The sequence below is a fragment of the Lygodium microphyllum genome, chromosome 11, assembly GCF_053477565.2.
Source record: "Lygodium microphyllum isolate KBCC chromosome 11, Lygodium_microphyllum_v1.1.10, whole genome shotgun sequence".
NCBI classification, from domain to species: Eukaryota; Viridiplantae; Streptophyta; class Polypodiopsida; order Schizaeales; family Lygodiaceae; genus Lygodium; species Lygodium microphyllum.
In genome coordinates, this window is record NC_141145.1 from 92688909 (window position 1) to 92709879 (window position 20971).

A 20971-nucleotide genomic window follows, 5' to 3' on the forward strand; every position below is an offset into this window, starting at 1 on the left:
TGTAGAAACACAGCTCAGGGTGGAATGAATGTTGTCAAATGCTTCTGCTATCGGTGAAAATGCAAGTCTGAATGAAGTTGCCTGGTTGTAAACAGGTCGCAGAGAAACATGTCCCAACAGCTGTATGATATGTCCCCTGATGTCTAGTGATGGTAAAGATCCAGGATGTGACAGCTGTAGCAGGTTAGGGAAGCCTTCGAGCAGCAGCAGATTTGTTGGTGGAAGCTGGCTGCAAATGCATGCAGTAGGTGGATTCCACATGGAAACTGATGCTAGCAGGTAGAGTAGTAGGTGATGTGGGTAATGATGATGGTGATAATGGTGGATGTAAAGGATAGGCAAATGGATCTAGACTGGTGTGCACACTTGGTCCTTTTATAAGGACAGTTGGAGCTAGAAGATGTCTCGTGTGTTGTACAATTGTTTATGTAGGGAAAAGGTTAGGCACGGAGATCGAGGCAGATAGTCATTACGCTCAGTGAGAGAGACAGAGAGAGTGCGAGTGAGCAGAGTAGAGAGTGAACACGTTTTTCGGTACAATGTCGAGTGTACCACTTTAGGTTTTTAGATAGATATATGTATGTAAGTACAATGTGCTAAGGGTGTGTTGACACCCATACACATATAAAAGGCATGATGGCCCTTTATTCCCAACAACCTCCCACCTAAAGGCAATGTGCCTTAAGAGGAGAAAAGAATAAACTAAGTCTAGGTATGTACAAAGCTGAAATAAATATATCTATCCAACTCCCATCATCTGTCGGCAATGAGCAAACCGTTCTGCTGGAAGACCCTTCGTGAGAAGGTGTGCAGGATTATCATCTGTATGCACTTTGACAAGCTCAATGCTCTTGCTGTCAAGTACATCTCTAATGAAGTGGTACTGCACCTGTATGTGCTTTGTCTTTGCATGAAAGACAGGATTCCGTGCTAGCATGATAGCACTCTGACTATCACAATGGAGAATAGGTAACTCTGTGATGCCAAACTCTCCCACCAGACGTGAAAGCCATAAAGCCTCCTTGCATGCCTCAGTGGCAGCTACATACTCTACCTTTGTAGTAGACAATGCAACACACTTTTGTAGCCTGGAGATCCAAGAGACTGCTCCTTCTGTGAAAGTAAATACATACTCAGAAGTGGAATTCTTGCAGTTCTCATGACCAGCATAGTCTGCATCTGTAAAGCCAACAATAGATGCCTTCTACTTTCCAAAGCAGATGCATAACTCCTTCGTACCTTTGAGGTATCTCATAATATCTTTCACCGCATCCCAATGCTTTTTGCCAGGGGTTGCCATGTATGTGCTAACCACTCCCACTGCAAAAGCAATGTCAGGACGTGTAGCAACCATAGCATACATCAAACTGGCAATAGCTAAAGCATATGGTATCTTGGCCATTTTAGCCTTCTCATCATCAGATGTAGGGCTGTCCTTTGCACTGAGTTTCATATATGGAGGCAATGGAACCCCAATTGTTTTCTCCTCTCCATCTTGAAATGCTGCAAAACTTTGGAGATATACTCTTGCTGAGATAGATAGAGTAAGCCTTTCGATCTATCTCTTAGTATTCGCATGCCAAGAATGTGATTTGCATCACCAAGATCCTTCATGTCAAAGTTGCCATGAAGACTTTGCTTCAATGAATCCAAGGCATGAGTATCCTTGCCAGCAATCAACATGTCATCAACATACAAAACCAAGATAATCAGGCTGCCATCTGCTGCCTTCTTGGTGTACAAGCAGTGATCCACTTGACTTCTATGAAAGCTTTGGGACTGCATGAATGTATCAAACTTATGATACCATTCTCTTGGTGCTTGTTTCAGCCCAGACAAACTCCTTTTGAGTTTACATATCATTTTTTCTTTCCCTTGTTCAACAAACCCTTTAGGCTGCTGCATATAAATGTCTTCATGCAAATCACCATGTAAAAACACAATCTTTACATCGATTTGTATGAGTTCCATATCTTCAACTGCAACCAAGCCCAAAATGGTTCTTAATGTAGTCATCTTGACTACAGGAGAGAAAATCTCATCAAAGTCAATTCCATGCTCCTGCTTGTACCCCTTTGCAACCAATCTTGCTTTGTACTTTGGTGAGGAACCAGAAGTGACCTTCATTTTGTAAAGCCATTTGCACGGAAGGGTTTTCTGCCCTTTAGGCAACTGCACCAAGTCCTAAGTGCCATTTTTTTTCAAGAGATTGCATCTCTAATAGCATGGCTTTATACCATTTCTTGCTATCCTGTCTGTCCATTGCTTCCTTGAAGCAAGACGGTTCACCACAGTCTGTCAACATGACATAGTGAGCCATATTAATTGCACCAGCAACAAATTTGTCAGGTTGTCTAGTAGCCCTAGACGATCTCCTAACCCAATGGTCATTGTTTGTTGGCTGTTCCTGCAAATTTCCATTTTCAGCATGCTGTCTTGGCATTTCAGCCTGCAAATCAACATTAACAGCTTGCTGTCCTGGCTGTTCCTGCACATGTAGTAGCTCATTTTCATGGGCAATAGCTGGCTGATCATTTCCAACATCATTTCGTGCATTTACAGGTTCATTTACAGCAGGTATTTGCTGCTGTCCAGCGGGCACATTTTGCTGTCCAAAAGGTATTTCTTCCCGGAATACAACCCTACGGACCTCCTCAGTCTTTTCGGGTTGTTTGTGCATGCGATCTTCCCGGAAGATAATGTCATTGCTGCGTATTGCTTTCCTTTTCTCGGGATCCCACAATTTATACCCCATTTCACCCTCGTCACTAACTATATCCTAGGAAAATGCATTTATAGGACTTTGGCTCAAGTTTGTTGCGTTTTTCTTTAGGAATGTGCACAAAAGCCTCGCAGCCAAACACTTTCAGATGAGCATATGAAGGTGGCTTGCCCGACCACGCTTCTTGGGGAACCCCCCCCCCCCCCCCAAAAGATCTGTTTGGTGACTGATTAATCAAGTGAACGGTTGTCATAACAGCCTCTACCTAAAAACCATGGGGTAATGTAGCATGAGACAATATCGTACGGACCTTATCCTATATGGTCCGATTCATACGCTCTGTAACTCCATTTTGGGGTGGATTATGAGGGGGAGTTAGCTCCCTCTTTATCCCTTTGTGTCACAAAATGCCTGAAAGGCTTTGGACACATATTCCCCACCATTGTCAGAGCGAAGTCACTTAAGTGTCTTATCTGTCTGATTTTCAACCAATGCCAAGAATTTTTTAAACTTGTCAAGCTCTTCATCCTTGCTACGAATAGCGTAAACCCATACTTTCCGCGTAGTATCATCGACAAAGTTGACAAAATATTTCTTTCCCTTTAAAGATAATTTTGGCATTTGACATACATCCAAATGTACTAACTCTAGAGGAGTGGATTTCAAAGAAAGAGACTTTTGTGAGACTTTTTTGCATGTTTGCCATAAATGCAATGATTACAATGCTCAAAATCAGCATAACGAAGACAAGGCAAGTAACCCAAACGAGAAAGTACTTTCATTCTTGTTTGACTCATGTGCCCCAACCGGCCATGCCACAAAGAAAGACTTGGCTGCTCGGTCACGACAACAACATGGTCACGTACACTAGATACATGAAGTGGATACAAGGTATCACTCTTGCAATCTTTGGCAATAACCCTAGATTCCTTAGATATCTTCCATTTTCCATCACCAAAGGTGGTATGAAAACCATCATCATCTAGCTGCCCTGTGCTAATCAAGCTCTTCTTGAGCTGACGTACATGCCGTACATGCTGAAGTGTAAAGACAGAGCCATGCTGAAACTATAACTGCACACTGCCAATACCTGCAATCTCACATGCAGTGTTGTCCCTAAGATGGACAACACCATATCGACCCCTTGTATAGGCATAGAACCACTCATGATGAGGGGTGACATGAAAGGAAGCACCCGAATCAAGAATCCAGGTATAAATGTCATCATCTATATCTGCAAGTAAAGCATGTGCACCAAAGTGTGAAGAGACAAAGTGTACGTCACTCCCACTATTACTGTCATGAGTGACTACATTCACCTCTTCAATTTTTACATTGCTCTTCTTAGGCTCACGGCGGTCCTTCTTCTCTTCCTTGCTATCATCTGTCTTCTTGCCTTTTTCTTTCTCTTTCTTCCATTTGTAGCAATCACGTTTAAAGTGACGCTTCTTGGTACAATGATGGCATTCAACGTCTTTGCCACGTGATTTATTACGTCCCTTGCTATCATACTTGCCTTTTTGTTGTGATCTTCCCCTAGTATGCAAAGCACTGGAAGACTTATTGGATGCATTGTTCTACCAATTCATCTCTTCCATGAGTAGAGCACTCTCTACATCAGCATACAAAAGGATCATACCAAAATTGCTCATAGCAGTCCTGAATGTATCCCAACTCTCTGGTAGAGTGCAAAGCAAGAAAGTAGCCTTAAATTCCTCATCAATCATGAACTTCAAGGCAACCAGTTGGCTGAAAATGGAATTAAACTCACTCAAGTGAGTAGGCATTGCTATACCCTCTTTCATACACAAATCCATAAGCTTTTTCAGCCAATACACTTTGCTTCCAACACTCTTCTGTGCATATGGTTCTTCCAATCTAGTCCATATAGCATATGCAGAATCCAAACCTTCAATGTTGAACAGCAAGGCATCAGAAATCGATAGTTCTATGGTTGAGTGTGCAAGCTCATTTAACTCATTCCAATCGTCCTATTCCATATCTGCGGGCTTTGCCCCTTGTGTTTTAATCGGCTTTGCCTGCTTCTTTTGCAACAGGATATTGTTGCACTGCTTTTGCCAAACTGCAAAGTTATGTGCTCCTTCAAGCTTCTTTATGTGCATCAAATTACTGCTGTCATTGTTGCCAGCCATGGTCTTCAGCCCAAATGTGACAAAAAAACCAGCAAATGCAGGCCTAAACTGTCACCCAAGTGACCAAGGTACAAACAAGTACCAATCAACAATAAATGATTATGCAGAAGTACAGATTTCAGATCTATAATTAAGTTTTCAGAAGAACCAAACCAAGTGCTACAGCATTATCCAACTGATTACATCTGTTTCAAATGGCATATGCATCACATTACATGAGAAATCCCAAAATTTCAGCTGCAATTTCTGTTGTACATGTACCCACGGGCATAAAATTTGACACGAACGGCCAAAAGCCCCAAAATTTTGTGCTCAAAGCATCAAACACTCATCTGCATTTTCTTTGTCATGCATAGGACTGTCCAATTTTTCCAAAATAAAGCAATTTCAGCAAAACCCCCAAATTTTACAAAGTGTTGATGTCCAAATTGCGCGGAATTCAACTTGCATGTACATAAAATGACCAAATGTTGCACAAATTTTGCCCAGATCGCAAAAGCTCCAAATTGCACAAGGTCCAATGTGCCTCAATGTCTAGAGAAATTGGGTCAATTTCAGCCCAATTTGTGCATGTACATGAAATCCCCCAAATGTCGGGCACAAAATATCACAAATTCCTGCAATTTCTGAGACAAATATCACTGTTGCATCTTGCTCGCACCAAATCTGGACAAATCCCCAAATTTTCCAAGTCCTGCATGCACTAATTTCAGTGAAATTGAAAGAATTTCACTAAAATGTGAAAAGCCCCTAAATTCCCTGGCAAATGTGCACTGACTTTGCAATTTCTGAGTCAGATTGTCCAATTCTGTGTTGAGATTTCTAGATTCGAGAAAAGCCCCAAATTTTTGAGCCGATTTTGCACAGATTTGAGATTTTGTGCTTACGCGCGCGAAACCCTGTCAGTGGATTAAAGAAATTTCAAAAAAGAATTGAATTTTTGGAAAAATTCTGATGGGTCCGTAGACCTGTTAGTCGTGTGCTGTGACCCCCGCCTGTTCGCTGTTATGCGCTGGTTGCCCTGCTGGACACGGCGCCTGTCATAGGTCCCTCACGCCCCGTCAGCTAGTTGCCGTGCAGTCACCCCGTCGCGTGCAGCTGTCGCCTGTCGCGTGCAGTTGTCGCCCACTTGGTCACGCGACTGACGTGTCCAGCTCGTCGTCTGTTCACCCAGCCCGTCGCACACTCATCAGCCCGTCAACTGCCCGTTGCTCCTGTCGACTGCCTCTCAATTGCTACTCATCGAACTCCTGCAGCACCTTGGCTGTCTCTTGCCAGCTCTAATACCAGTTTGTAGGGAAAGGTTAGGCACGAAGATCAAGGCAGAGAGTCATTACGCTCAGTGAGAGAGACAGAGAGAGTGCGAGTGAGCAGAGTAGAGAGTGAACACGTTTTTCGGTACAATAACGAGTGTACCACTTTAGGTTTTTAGATAGATATATGTATGAAAGTACAATGTGCTAACGGTGTGTTCACACCCGTGCACATATAAAAGGCACGATGGCCCTTTATTCGCAACAGTAGCCAAAAACTGCCAAAAATAAAACGATAATGTAAAGGCAAGTTTTGGCGGCTCAACTCCTGCAATCCTATTTGTCAAATTTGCTAGTTCAGTGTGACTTGGGGTTGTAGGATTGATATCACCTAATCCCCCCTTGAGAAAGGGAACTGATAATAAACTACTATCATCTTCTGATCTTGCTGGACATTCATCCTGTTGGAGGCATATAAAATTACAGCACTTAATTTGATCCAAGTTTGGAGTCTGGGAAAAATCGTATCATTGTATCAAGCAGAATGCGGTGGTGATGCATTACCGACTCACCCAAGAACAAATGAACAGATTTTACATAAAGCAATTTGGGCCAATTGCAAGGGGCAATGTACTGCTGGAGTGTGATGCCAATTCTAAGTACTAATTCTACAGGCCAATACAGTTGCCATGTGCCTTTGTAGAACCCAAAGAAAACCTGGATTTGGAGACTAATTAGGTCTTATGCTGTACTGAGAAACTGGATAACTTTGTTAATTGATCTGTATAATGGAAATTGAAGTGAATTGAAGAGGATATCAAGACTCAATCTGAATGAACACTGTCACAAAAGTGCGAAACTATCAATGGACTGTACAAACTGTCCTGTGTAAATAGGGAATGCAGGATAAATCTTACCATAATGGGTCCAACCAGGTCAGCCAGCCAAGAAACTGGTGGCCAAGGTGGTGCTGGCCAAAAACTCACAACTGTCTATGTTACTTTGATGGAAACAGTAGTATCGGCAAATGAAGAGTCACATGTGCAAATCAGCAAATAAAGACCATACAATCCAATTCACTGACTGATATCTGCTGATATCCTCTCCAACAAACAAAAATAATCTAATCTTATTTTACTGCCCAGGTTCTCTTTTCGAATTTAGCATACATGGAAATACTTTGAAACGTACTCTCATACCAATACTTGTGCCAAACACCATCTACCTTAAACTATTTCAATGAGGTAAACCTATTCTGAGTGTTAACTTCATGAAGTATGAAGGGTTTTATCTTCTTGTTATTGCAAGCATTGTTTTGGCATTCATTATGCGAAGCTATACGTAATACCCAGTTATACTTTTGTTTAGGCCTTAGTAGATTTTCTCAATGAAAATGTTATAAATTTGTCATTATAAAGGAACAAGAGTGCTCTTCACTTGTAGGATCGAGGAGGTTGTTACGCTTTGTGTGATTGTTTACCCCTGCTTCTTTGTAGCAGAGTACAACAATAACAAAATGTTAAAAATTGGTCAATACATTTGTCATTAAATATGAAGAAGTGTGCTCTTCACTTTCAAGATTGAGGAGGTTCTTATGCTTTGCTGCCCTGATTCTTTGTAGCAGACTTCAACAATATGATTGGCTGACAAAGGAAGACAGATCTACCCTTCTAGGCAAAGTTTCTTCAACCATGGAGAAAATTAGATTGCAAGAAAGTGGGACATACAGTGTAGCATCTCTAAGGCGTCCTTGGGATCTTTTTTGTGGACAAGGAAGTAGTTTCCTGGGAAGTTCATGCAGGGTTCCACATCAGTCTCTATGTGTATGTTGTTCTTTCTTCAACTGGCTTTTTTTGTACAAGGATGGTTATATATAAGCTTCCTTCCTATGTTCTTGTTTGCCAATTGATGCACTTGTGGCATAATCATAACTGCAAGTGTAATTAAGAAACAAAGACGTGTAAAACACGTGTAAGGTAGCCCCTTGAATGTAGTGTCTACTATACAGGCAGGTCCATGTGGGCAGTACTAAAGCTCTGAGATCCAGCACAGTAGCTGCACAACAGCAGGTTTATATCACAGCACTTTCTCAAGATAGATACTGTCCTCTTGTAACTTGATCAGGGGGGCATAGCATAGCATTACACTGCTTTGGGGTACTAAGAGTTTTTTGGCTAATTTTTTTATAGCCAAAATCCTTTACTTGTTTGACTTTGACATTTGTGATGTTCGTTTTTTGAAGCAGAACCTATGAGGTGCCTGCTGGCAACCAACTAGCCTGCTCTGAGTACCAAGAGGGTATAGCCTAGGATTACACTGCTTTGGGGCTGTGCAGTAATGATCATTTTATTGGCTGATTAGTTTAGAACTAAGGTCCTTGACTTGTTTGACTTTGACATTTGTGATGATCTTTTTCTAAAGCAGAAGCCTGCTGTAGATGCCTCAAGGAAACCAACCAGCATGCTTTTGAGTTCCGGACTTACTAAGTTACATCACTCCTTGCATAAGGTGGCTTGAGGTCTCATCATAATATAGGTTGTTTGTCCTCATTTCACTAGTGCTGACTCATGCATGGTTGGGTTGTGCTCGATTTCAATCCCCGAAAATGTGCAAGATCGCTCATACATTCTTTAAACCCAAAAATGCTATGGAAGTCTAGTAAGATTTCCTTTGGCATCTTCTTGGGACATGTTGGGACTTGTTGGCAAGGTGCATCCAGCTCCCCTTTTTTGGGCACAGCTGTTTCCCTCCATGTTTCTTTAGATACCCCTTTTGTCTAACATTTCATAATTGTTTTATGGTGCTTAGTTTTGTCTCTCTTTCCTGTTCAACCTCTCTCTCCTTGCATTCTTGATTGTATCCATGCTTAGATCTGTCATGAAGTGCACTAGCTGCCAGTGGTCATTGTGGTTTGGCTTGTAGTGTAGCTGCCTCTGTTTGCAGCATTGTGGTTCAATTTGCATTGGTTCAACATGCCAGCATGTTTCCCTCTCCGGACATGATCCTGTAAGTACAAATTATTGTGGTGCTCTTGTACTGTGGCAGCATTTTCCTTGAAAATTAGACACGTTTTAGGTGATAGAATTGTTGACATATATGTTGCACATGATGCCAGATTGTATCTGCCAGCTCATTCTAGATAGGTGGATCACATATGCACATTGAATAAGTGGGACAACCCACATGATCCTCTTATAGCATGTGTGTGTGTACTGCCCGCGTATGTAAGGCAGTAGTGCACTCCATAATCGAAGAGCAGAGTCCAGGTATCTCCTTTCACCATATCGCTTGTCAATGTGTGTGCATGCATGGTGCTTGTTGACCTCTTGACATGGTATCAGAGCCCATCAGGGGGACTGAGTAGGTGTGTGTGAGTCAAGCACATGGTAAGCACAATCCTATCTAATACTTATAGGTGATTAAGCAGCAGTGAGTAAAGGATCCAACCTCTGGGTAGCAAGGACCAAGCTATAGCCAAGCAGAAGCCTTAGAGGGCATGAAGAAGCTATTGCCTTCATAGAGAAGGGATAAACTGGACACATGACTTACTTTGGAGCGAAGAAGGAAAAAATTACAGAATAGTGATACAGTCATACTCTTATGATTGGAGCTAAAAAATTAACGCAAGCTGTGGAAGGCGTTTTTGAGGACCTTTGATCAAGTCTAATTCTCCAAAGGGATTACATAAGACTTGTTGTCAAGATTGAAGTACACAAGTGAAGTTGTGCTTATGGTGGACTGATTGACAGGCCTGCAGTATTTCAGTTATAACTTTTGATAGAAAAATAAAAATGAGGAATGGATAAATGATTTGAAAAGTTCGCTTTGAGATTTACAACATTGTAGCAGTAGTTGTCACTAAAATCAGGGATCAGAATATCCAAAAAACACAGATTATAGCTATTGTTCTGGAATGGCAGCATAATGAAACAAGCAATGGACGATCCCAGTTGGTGGCAAAACAAGAGCTATAAGCTCTTAGTCACATGGTTGTCATTGATGCTGCAAGTCGGTTGTAGTAGTAGGATTTGCAGATTTGAAGCCTAAGCTAGTTCATTTGCATAATTTTTTACAGTGACATTTGTTAAAAAATAATAGGTATGCTCTAATTGTTAGCGATGTCAGATCCTGGCCGTACAGTACGGCAGACTGGTCGGACTGACCAGTTGGACTGCCACGTGGCAGTCCGACCTGTACTGGTCAGTCGGCTGCATTTAATGCAGCCGACCTGTCTATTCTGGGCGCTTTTTTTCTGGCTATTTATCGCCGATGTCCAGCACAGTCTCTCACTTACTTCTGATCGCAGGTTTCAGGCTGGAGATCTGTGCAGATTACATCTCTGTTTGCAGATTTCAGGCTGGAGATCGTGCAGACTGCAACGGACTTCGAGGTGAACAGCAGGTTGCATTGTCGAGGTGGAGACACGCAGTCCAGTGTATTGCGCCCGTGTACATATCTGCATATCTTTGTATACAGCACACTTTATACAACAGATCTTCATCTTCCACTGTCTCTTCCTCTCTCTCTCTTCTCTCTGCGTTCTCTCTCTCTCTCAGTCTTGGTCCCACGCTTCCGCATCGCTGCACTCTGACATGGTATCAGAGCAGTGTGAAGAAGGGCTGACTGAGTGAAGAACCAACCTGACGAGGAGATTCCATCACGACACAAGGCTGCGTTTCCAGCGCTCGAGGGCGAGCGGGAGGGCTGCGCATCGGAACAAGGCTGAAGCGAGCGTGGGCGCGCGGGAAAGGAGTCCAGTTGGTGAAATTTGCTGCTGTTTGCTGCTGTTTGAAGAGGAGGAAGGCTGAGTTTTCAGCTTTCAAGTGCAGGTTTTGCTTTTTCATCGCCTCCAGCGGGTGAAGAAGGTTCGGGACGCGGAAGAAAGAGCCCTAGCAGGCTGCGTTTTCACAGTCAGAGGGGGCTGCTTTTGCGTTTGTGAAGGCATTACAGGTGAAGATGTCTACAGAGATTGACTTGGAGTTCCAGACGATCATGGATCGGAAGGTGCCTGTCTTACTGGCTCTTCCCGTAGATCAAAAGCTCGATGGCGACAATTACCGCATTTGGCGCGTGATGATGTTGGCCATTCTTGAGTCGTATGATTTGGTAGAGCTTGTCCAGGAGGAGATCGACTGGCCCTCGGTGAGAGATGAGTCCAAACTCTCTTCCGATGCTCGTGCGGAGTTGGCCAAGGCATAGTCTCACTGGGACAAACAGAATGGTCGGATTCGTTCTTTTCTTTTTCTGTCTTGTACTACAGCCGTGATAGCCACATCGAGCACTTGACTGTGGCTCGGGAGATATGGTTGGAGCTTGATCAGATGTATAACCGGATGACCTTTATGAAGCGGGTTTCTTTGGAGGTGCAGACGCAGACCTTGTTTGTGAATAAGTCTTCTTCGTTGCGGGAGCACATCAACAAGCTTAGACAGCTTCAGATGCAGGTTCAGAATGCGGGGAAGCCGATTTCCTCCAAAGACATGGCGATCACACTCTTGTCCCAGTTGCCGCCACGATTCGGTGCTTTCTACTCCGTCCTTATTGCCTTGGGGCGTGAGTCTACTCTTCGGTGGGAAGAGTTGGTTCCTATGGTCTTGGACCAAGAGGAACAACTGAAGGGACAGCATGCTTCCAAGTCGGAAGCCTTGACAGGTCAAGCCTCTTAGAAGAAGGGGAAGGACCAGAAGAAGAAGAAGGAGGACAACAAGTTAAAGAAGGACAAGGAAAAAGAATCCACATGCCATATTTGTGGTAAGACCGGCCATTGGAAGAAGGATTGCCCCGACAAAGACAAGAAGGACACCAACAAGGACACGAAGGATTCTGGAGCGGTGGCTGCACCCTCATCAGCTGTGTTTCTTTATCTAGCTGTCATTGAGGACTCTACACCGAATGCTTCTTATGCTGCGATGACAGCTCCCGAGGCTCGAGAGTGGATCGTTGACAGTGGTGCCTCCCGGCACATGACTCCTTCATTAGTTGGTGTTGCCCAGTTGCGACCTTCGCGTGGGCAGATTCTCATTGGAGATAGCTCTTCGGTGTCTATTGTAGAACGGGGTGAGATGCAGCTTATTCCAGATGGACGTGGTGGTACCATTACCTCAGAGGTCTTGCATGTGCCAGGTTTAGGGTATCATCTGTGAGAGTGTGCAACGGAAGAAGAACACGAACACAGAGGAGGGGAGAGAGAAAGCAGGGAATGAAGGAAGAAAGTTTGCACTGACTGAGATGAATGCTGAATACACTGAAATGGACGGAGCAGTCCCTGCACGCAGCCCGGAGCGTCAGTGAGGGCACCAGAACAGACTGAAAGCAATGGCAGCACCAATGCCGGAGTGGGAGAGGACGGAGAGAGTGCTGAACCTGCAGAAGACAATTCTGGGAATGACTGGGGGGCTGCTATATATAGCCCAAGGCTAGAAAACTGGCCGACCTACGAAATCTGGCCGACTTGGCCAGATCTGGCCGACCTGCCAAATCTGGCCGACTTGGCCAGATCTGGCCGATCTGCCCAGAAATTTGGGCCGACTGCACACTAAAAAAGCCCAGTGTGGGCTGTGTGACTCTCGAAGGCTGAATGCAGACAAGAACAGCAACTACTAAGCTGACAGAGCTCCTCTGTCTCCTGTCAGACTCTGACAGGAGCTCACAACCAGGAGATGACGGACTAAGAATGATAAAAGAGCAGGCTAACACCCCCTCTCAGATCCTAAGAAGCCTTTGCTGCAGGCTAACACCCCCTCTCTGAAGACCTAAGAACCGCATGTGATGAAGCAAAGAAGCCTGAGGCAAAGGCTTCGTGAAGAGATCAGCCGCATTGGCCGCCGTAGGACAATAGACCACCACCAGCTCCGAATACACGATCCGCTCTCGAACATAGTGATACTGAACCTCAATGTGCTTCGTGCGAGCATGAAACACCGGGTTCTTTGCCAGAGCAAGAGCACTCTGGTTGTCCACGCGCAGCTCCGTAGGTCTGGTCTGGGAAAAGCCAATCTCCGCCAGTAAGCGACGGAGCCAAACTTCCTCCATAGCGGTCGAACATAGGGTCCGATACTCAGCCTCTGTAGAAGAAAGTGCCACAGTAGGCTGCTTCTTGCTGCTCCAAGAGAGAGCACCGGATCCAAGGGTGAAAGCATAACCTGTAGATCGTCTCGAATCCACATCACCTGCCCAATCAGAATCACTCCATCCAGAAAGGGTAATCCCATCGCCATACATGAGCCCGAAGGATCGAGTCCCCTGTAAATAGCGAAGAACACGCAAGGTTGCCTGCCAGTGATCCTGTGTAGGAGTCTTCATAAAAGAAGACAACAAAGCCACCACAAAAGAGATATCCGGCCGAGTGTGAAGCAGCCAGATGAGAGAGCCGACAAGGCACCTGTAACGAGTGGCATTTGTAAGGGGGACTCCATCTGCCAAAAGCTTGGACTCAGGGTCCATGGGGCACGAAATAGGCCGACACGCGACCATATCAAACTCCGAAAGAAGCTCGGAGATGTACCTGTGCTGCGAGATAAAGATGCCCTGTGCCATCTGATAGATCTCCAGTCCTAGAAAGAAGTGAAGGATCCCTAGATCCGTCATGTCAAACTCCTGTTGAAGAATGGATCGAGTATGCTCCACCTGCTGAGTGTCGCTCCCTGTAATGATAAGATCATCGACATACAAAATAAGGAAAACAGAAAGGGAATCCACAACCCGTAAGTAGAGATTGGGATCATGAGCGGAGCGCGCAAAGCCACTCTGTAGAAAGAAGCGGTCAATCCTCTGGTACCAAGCACGAGGAGCCTGCGTCAGGCCATAAAGAGCCTTCCGCAGCCTGTAGACATGATCCTCCTTCCCCTGCACCAGAAAACCAGGAGGTTGTGTAACAGAAATCTCCTCCTCAAGGACACCATTCAAAAAAGCGGACTTGACGTCCATCTGATAAACAGGCCAACGGTGGTGAGCGGAAAGAGCCAAAAGAACTCGAATGGTGGACATCCTAGCTGTAGGAGCAAAAGTCTCGAAGTAGTCCAAGCCTGCGCGCTGTGCAAAACCCTTGGCAACAAGCCTAGCCTTATGCTTGTCCAAGGAGCCATCTGCAAGATACTTGGTCTTAAAGACCCATTTCACACCTATCACCTTCCGTTTCTCGGGACGCGGTACAAGCTCCCAAGTATGGTTTCGCTCGATGGAATCGAGCTCGGCCTGCATAGCCTGTCTCCAAATATCCTGTGCAAGAGCCTCCTCCACAGTGGAAATCTCGGAATCTTGAAGAATCTGAGACATAAGAGCATAGTTCACACATAGTGAACTATCCCGCTGGGCCTGTAAACGGGCTGATCGACGTGGACCTGTAGAAGAAGCAGGAAAGTGAGTAACACTTGAATCCTGCATGAGCCGGCGATACCATAAGGGAATCCTAAGAGACTCTTGTTGCTGCGAGGAAGACCGGGTAGTCTCCGGAACCTGCAAAGCACCCAAATCGGAGAGGGACTCCCCCTCACCAAATGAAGGTAGATCCTACGCATCGAAAGAAGGCTGTGTATCCCGTGAAGACCCCGAAGTGGAGGTGGAAGAGCTCGTAGAAGACGGAGGCACATCCACCAAAGGGGAAAGGGAAGCCGAAGGAGGAGGAATAGGGGGGGTGCTAAGGGGTATCCTGGAAGGAAGAGAAGGTGGGGGGGGGGGTCCGTCGATGACGAAGAAGCACCTGTAATGGAACCATCAATCGGATCCTCAGAGGCCGAAGCCTCATCAAAGATCACATCCCTGCTCACCTCAACCTTCCGTGTCGTCGGGTCGTAGAGCCGATATCCCTTTGTGGTCGTGCTATAACCCACGAAGATAAGCTGTCTCGACTTAGAGTCGAACTTCGTCTTCCTCCTCTTCTTGTCCACATGGACAAAAGCATCGCACCCAAAGATGCGAAAATGGGACACGGAAGGCTTCTTTCCAAAGAAAGCCTCATAAGGAGTCATGTCTTGTAAAGCCGAAGTCGGAGAGCGGTTGCGAATATGTACCGCTGTAGCCACCGCCTCACCCCAAAGAAAATGAGGAAGACTCCTATGCTCCAGCATAGAGCGGGCCATCTCCACCATGGTCCGATTCGCACGCTCCACCACACCATTCTCAGATGGTGTGTTCGGATGTGAATACTCCACCCGAATACCATGATCCCTGCAAAACTGAGAGAAAAGGTGAGAAGTGAACTCGCCACCGTGATCAGCTCGAATGCCACGAACCTTGGAAGTTATTTGGGTCTCCACAAACACCTGCCACTCACAGAAACGGGAGTACGCCTCGCTCTTGTACTCCAAGAAATAAGGCCACACATAACGACTAAAGTCGTCCACAATCAGCATCAAATACCTGGCCTTCCCAAGGGAGGCCGTGCCCATAGGTCCGCAAAGGTCGGTGTGAACCAACTCAAGCGGAGAAGTAGCCCTCCTAGAAGCATCCTGAGGGTGAGGTTGCCTATGCTGCTTGCCCCTCAAGCAGCTAGGGCACAAATTGTGAAGAGGAGGGAAATCTGGAAGTCCCTCCACCATCTTCCTCCGAGAAGCCCGCCGAAGAGAATCGAGGTTCAAATGACCATACCGAGCATGCCAAAGCAGCCCAAGCTCATGGGAAGTCCTCGCAGCCAAGGCTGTGAGCGTATAAAGCCCACCCTCTTGTGTACCTGTCCAAAGAGCATCACCTGTAGAAGCATCCTCCACTGTGACTGCATCCTGAGTAAAAATGACTCGGGTACCTAGCTGAGTAAGGCCATGCACAGACAATAGGTTAAAACCCAAATCAGGGACATAGGGAACTTTGGCAGAGGAAGACCGCCTGTCAGAAAACATAGGTAGAGTCCCCACGCCTCGAACAAGGACTGTAGAATTGTCACCAATGGTGACTGTACCCCCTCGGGAACGAAGATCCTGAAGCCAATCCTGGCAGAAGGTCATATGTGAAGATGCTCCATTGTCGACAAGCCAAGGCTTCTCCAGAGTGGTAGAAGCTAGGGCTGTATCCTCCTCAACAAAGACATGCACAAACGCAGATTCTGTCGTGGCTGGGGCCGCCTTCGAGTCCTTCTCCTTGGGCTTCAAATGGGGATGCTTCTGCCAACACTTCTCCTCGGGATGAGTGCCCTTCCCACAGTGGGGACATTTGGGCTTCTTCTCCTTCGCATCCTTCTTGTCCTCCTCCTTCTTGTCCTTGGCCTTCTCCTTCTTTTGTTTCTTCTTCTTGCCGCCACTTGTACCTGCCATAAAAGCCTTGGTGGAGCCACTGACTCCCACCTCTTTGAGTCACTCGTCATGCTCTAAGACAAGCGGGGAAAGCTCCTCCCATAGGAGTGTCTCACGGGTCCTCGAGGTGATGAGGCTGGTATAGAAGACATCATAACGGGGTGATGGCAGTTGAGTCAACAGAATCATCGCCATATCCTCAGACGATATCATACGACCAAGAGAGGCTAACTCGCCTCGCATGTCCTCCATCTTCGTGATGTGCTCCTTCATGGAAGGAGAATCATCAAGACTGAGCATCCGCAACTTCTTCTCCAAGGAAATCTTGTGGGCAAACGTCTTGTGCTGATACAAAGACACAAGCTTCTTCCACACTTCCGCCGCGGTCTGTAACCTGTGAACATGTACAAGAACAGAATCATGTAGACTCATAAAAAGAAAGGAACGGGCTCGAGAGTTGAGCCTATCCCACAAGGCTGCACGGTCCATAGAGGTGCCATCGGACGAATCCACGGGGGGATGGACGGTCCATAGAGGTGCCATCGGACGAATCCACGGGGGGATGGTCGATGGGCGAAGAAACAAGCTCCCAAAGGTCAAATGTATCGAGGATGCATGCCACCTTGCACGACCAGAGGGAGAAGTTGGAACCATCCAACTTATCTTCCTTCGGAAAGGAAGGGAGAATCGGCACCTGAATGGAGGGAATCAAGGAAGGCATCCGCACATCTGAAGCAGTCTTCACGGAAGATACCTTCACGGTAGATGGAACCCTCTGAGATGCATGGACTGAAGAAGGACGAGTGCGAGGAGGTTCCTCCCAACGTCGAAACTCTTGATAATCCCGCCTCCGCTCAGAGGAATGATGAGAAAGGAGTTCATCCTCTGAGTCTTCAAAGCCTGAAAACTGGTAAGACATCTTCCAATCTGCAAAATACCAAAGAAAATTGTGCCGATGTCGAAGTATGACCAGCAGTTTGGTCACCAACCACCAAGATGTAGGCTGTGATAGCCTACAAACACCTGGATCTGCAAAACGCAAAGCTAGCTGATGACGATCACCAGAAAAGAGACCACCAGCACCAGGACACAGCCAGAAAATGAGTCGCCAGCAGGAAATGTGCCGCCAGGAGTGGGAGCGACCATCAGAACTGCAAAACGCAGGCTGATGATGTGTCGCCCAGCAGAAGGAGGGACAGCCTGATGGAAAACGCAGGGAAGAAGGGTCGCTGGATGACGTGGCAGCCTCGGAAGACAGCGTTTACAGCAAACGCAGGAAGAAGAGCCTCCTACAGGGGCCGCCTGGGCAGTTGTAGATGAGATGACAGCAGCAGTGAGGTATCTCTCCAGCAGTTATGTCCTCCGCGCTCTCAGTCAGGCGATGATACCATGTGAGAGTGCGCAACGGAAGAAGAACACGCACACAGAGGAGGGGAGAGAGAAAGCAGGGAATGAAGGAAGAAAATCTGCACTGACTGAGATGAATGCTGAATACATTGAAATGGACGGAGCAGTCCCTGCATGCAGCCCGGAGCGTCAGTGAGGGCACCAGAACAGACTGAAAGCAATGGCAGCACCAATGCCGGAGTGGGAGAGGACAGATAGAGTGCTGAACTTGCAGAAGACAATGCTGGGAATGACTGGGGGGCTGCTATATATAGCCCCAGGCCAGAAAACTGGCCAACCTGCCAAATCTGGCCGACTTGGCCAGATCTGGCCGACCTGCCCAGAAATCTGGGCCGACTGCACACTAAAAAAGCCCAGTGCGGGCTGTGCGACTCCCGAAGGCTGAATGCAGACAAGAACAGCAACTACTAAGCTGACAGAGCTCCTCTGTCTCCTGTCAGACTCTGACAGGAGCTCACAACCAGGAGATGACAGATTGAGAATGATAAAAGAGCAGGCTAACATCATCTACTTTTGGTTCATAAGATTTGTTCACTTGGACTTTTGGTGGAGTTTGACAGTGATTCGGTGCGAGTCCTTGATCGTGGGTCCAGTAAGGTTCTCTCATCAGGATATGAGGAGAATGGCATCTACAAATTGACGTCTTCTACCGCACTCCCTACTTTTCTTCTTACCTCTCAGACACAGTTAGAGCTATGGCATGCTCGGTTTGGTCACCTCAACTATGATTATCCTTGGAGGGTGTCATGTGGACAGCTTGTTCGAGGGTTGCCGGACATAGTGGTGAGCCAGCAGCCATGCGTCTCCTGCATTCGTGGGAAACAACATAGGGATGCGATTCCCAACAAAGCTTCGCTGCGGTCTACTTCACCGATGGGGCTTGTATCTACGGATCTTTGTGGTCCTATGAGGAACGAGTCCTTGAAAGGGAGCTCGTACTTCATGTTGATCGTAGATGACTACAACAGGATGACTTGGGCCTATTTCTTGGCGTTGAAGTTAGAAGCTTTCTCCCACTTCAAGGATTGGCTTCTCTTTGAGGAGAAACGATCGGGCCGGCTTGAAGACCTTGCGCTATGACAAGGGTGGTGAATTTGTTTCTAATGAGTTTGCTCGTTTTTGTGCAGATAAAGGCATTCACCAAGAGTTTGCTAATACCAACACTCCTCAAGAAAATGGCATTCTTGAACGGAAGAACCGAAGTGTGATCGAGATGGCGCGCACCATGATGGAGCATCGACAGACACCTCAGTTTCTGTGGGCCGAGGCTGTGGCTACTGCAGTCCACATCCTTAACTGATCCCCCACTTCGGCCGTTGATGGGATGACACCTTTTGAGGCTTACTTTGGGACTAAGCCCGATGTTTCTTATTTCAAGGTTTTTGGGTGTGATGCCTATGTTCACATTCCCAAGACTTGTGGTGATAAATTTGAAGTAGCTTCCCGAAGACAGGTGTTTGTTGGCTACAGCTCTCAGTCCCAAGGCTATTGTTTGTATGATCTCGTCAAGCGGGATGTGTACACTAGTCGAGAGGTGTGGTTTGTGGAGGTTCCGGCCATAGCAGCGGGTGAGGAGCATCCCGTTCTTGGAGATCCAGGGGAGAGTTGGGCTCCCGAGACCGTTCCTTTGGAGCCAGTGCCTTTTGATTCCGATTCTGTTTCCGATACAGAGTCTACTGTTCCCCCAGTCACCCTTGAGGAGTTACCACCAGTGGATATCCCAGAGTCTTCAGCTGATGAAGAGCGACGAGGAGAGGTCCGGCCTCCTCCTCGTTGGGCCTGTGACACATTCCGAGATTCAGGGATCGAGGGGGTCCCTGAGGAGTGGGGACCGCAGGATGGTCCGCGGCGGTCATGGAGGTACCATGCACATTCTACGGAGCTTGTTTGCTCTAACTATTGTTTGATGACTCGTGTTATGTAGGATCGAGAGCCCACCTCCGTGAAGGAGGCTTTACAGTCCGCACCATGGAAGAAAGCGATAGAAGTCGAGTTGGAGGCTATTGAGAGAAATGGCACTTGGTATCTCGTGCCTCGCCCCCCCGAATAAGAAGGTGATTGGCGTCAAATGGGTCTTCAAGACCAAGTACCTTAGCGATGGTTCTTTGGACAAGCACAAGGCTTGCCTTGTTGCTAAAGGTTTTGCACAGCGCCCACGGATTGATTGTCATGACATTTTTGCCCCCACTGCTCGTATGGCGACTATTCGAGCTGTTCTTGCCTTGGCTGGCCATAGGTGATGGCCTGTCTACAAGTTGGATGTGAAGTCGGCCTTCCTCAATGGTGATTTGAAGGAGGAGATCTATGTCGAGCAGCCTCGTAGCTTTGGATCTTCAGATGGGCAAGTCTACAGGTTAAAGAAGGCTTTGTATGGCCTCAAGCAGGCTCCGCGTGCATGGAACGAGAAGATTGATTCGTTCCTTCGGTCACAGTTGGGATATCGGCGTTCCAAGGCCGATCCACAGGTTTATGTACACACTTTCGAGGCTGGTTGTGTGCTTTTTGTGTTGTATGTTGACGATTTGATTGTCACAGGTGATCATGCACAGAAGGTCAAAGAGACGAAGGCAGCTTTACATCAGGATTTTAAGATGATGGACTTAGGTCTACTCAACTTCTTCTTGGACCACGAGATTTATCAGTCTCAGAGGGGGATTTTCATCTCTCAGCAGAGATATATACAGGAGCTCTTGGTTTCTTTTGCAATGGAGGATTGTCGGACCATTTCTACTCCTATGGATCCGAACTGGAAGGCCACTTCACATTCAGATTCTCCCTTGGCAGATGCTTCCCGCTACCGTCAGTTGATTGGATCATTGATTTGGCTCCTCAACACTCGTGTTGATCTTTGTTTTGCTGTTGGTCTCTTGGCGTGGTTCATGAGTGACCCTCAGACGGTGCATTGGCAGGCTGCCCAGAGGATACTTCGGTATTTGAGGGGGACATCTGATTTAGGGATTCATTATCCAGCAGGCACAGGTGGTTCAGATCTTGTACTTGCAGGTTGGAGCGACTCGGATTGGGCTGGTGATGTGGACCACAGGCGGTCTACTACAGGTTACTGTTTTACCTTGGGTGCAGGTGTTATCTCATGGAGTAGCAAGAAGCAGCCCATGGTGGCCCTTTTGTCTACTGAGGTGGAGTATCGAGCCGCGTCTTCCACCACATGAGGCTGTGTGGCTTCGGAGATTGTTGGAGGAGCTTGGCTGCCCC

General features: G+C 46.7%; 1 protein-coding gene across 1 annotated transcript in view; it reads left to right on the forward strand.

Moving 5' to 3' along the window:
* Positions 1-20971, forward strand: part of LOC148029087 (Insulinase (Peptidase family M16) family protein) — a 165513-nt gene that overhangs the window by 36677 nt on the left and 107865 nt on the right. Inside the window, exon 2 of the mRNA XM_087687848.1 lies at positions 7753-7951. Within this exon, the coding sequence (XP_087543974.1) occupies positions 7753-7951 (199 nt within the window). The remainder of the gene's footprint in view (positions 1-7752; positions 7952-20971) is intronic.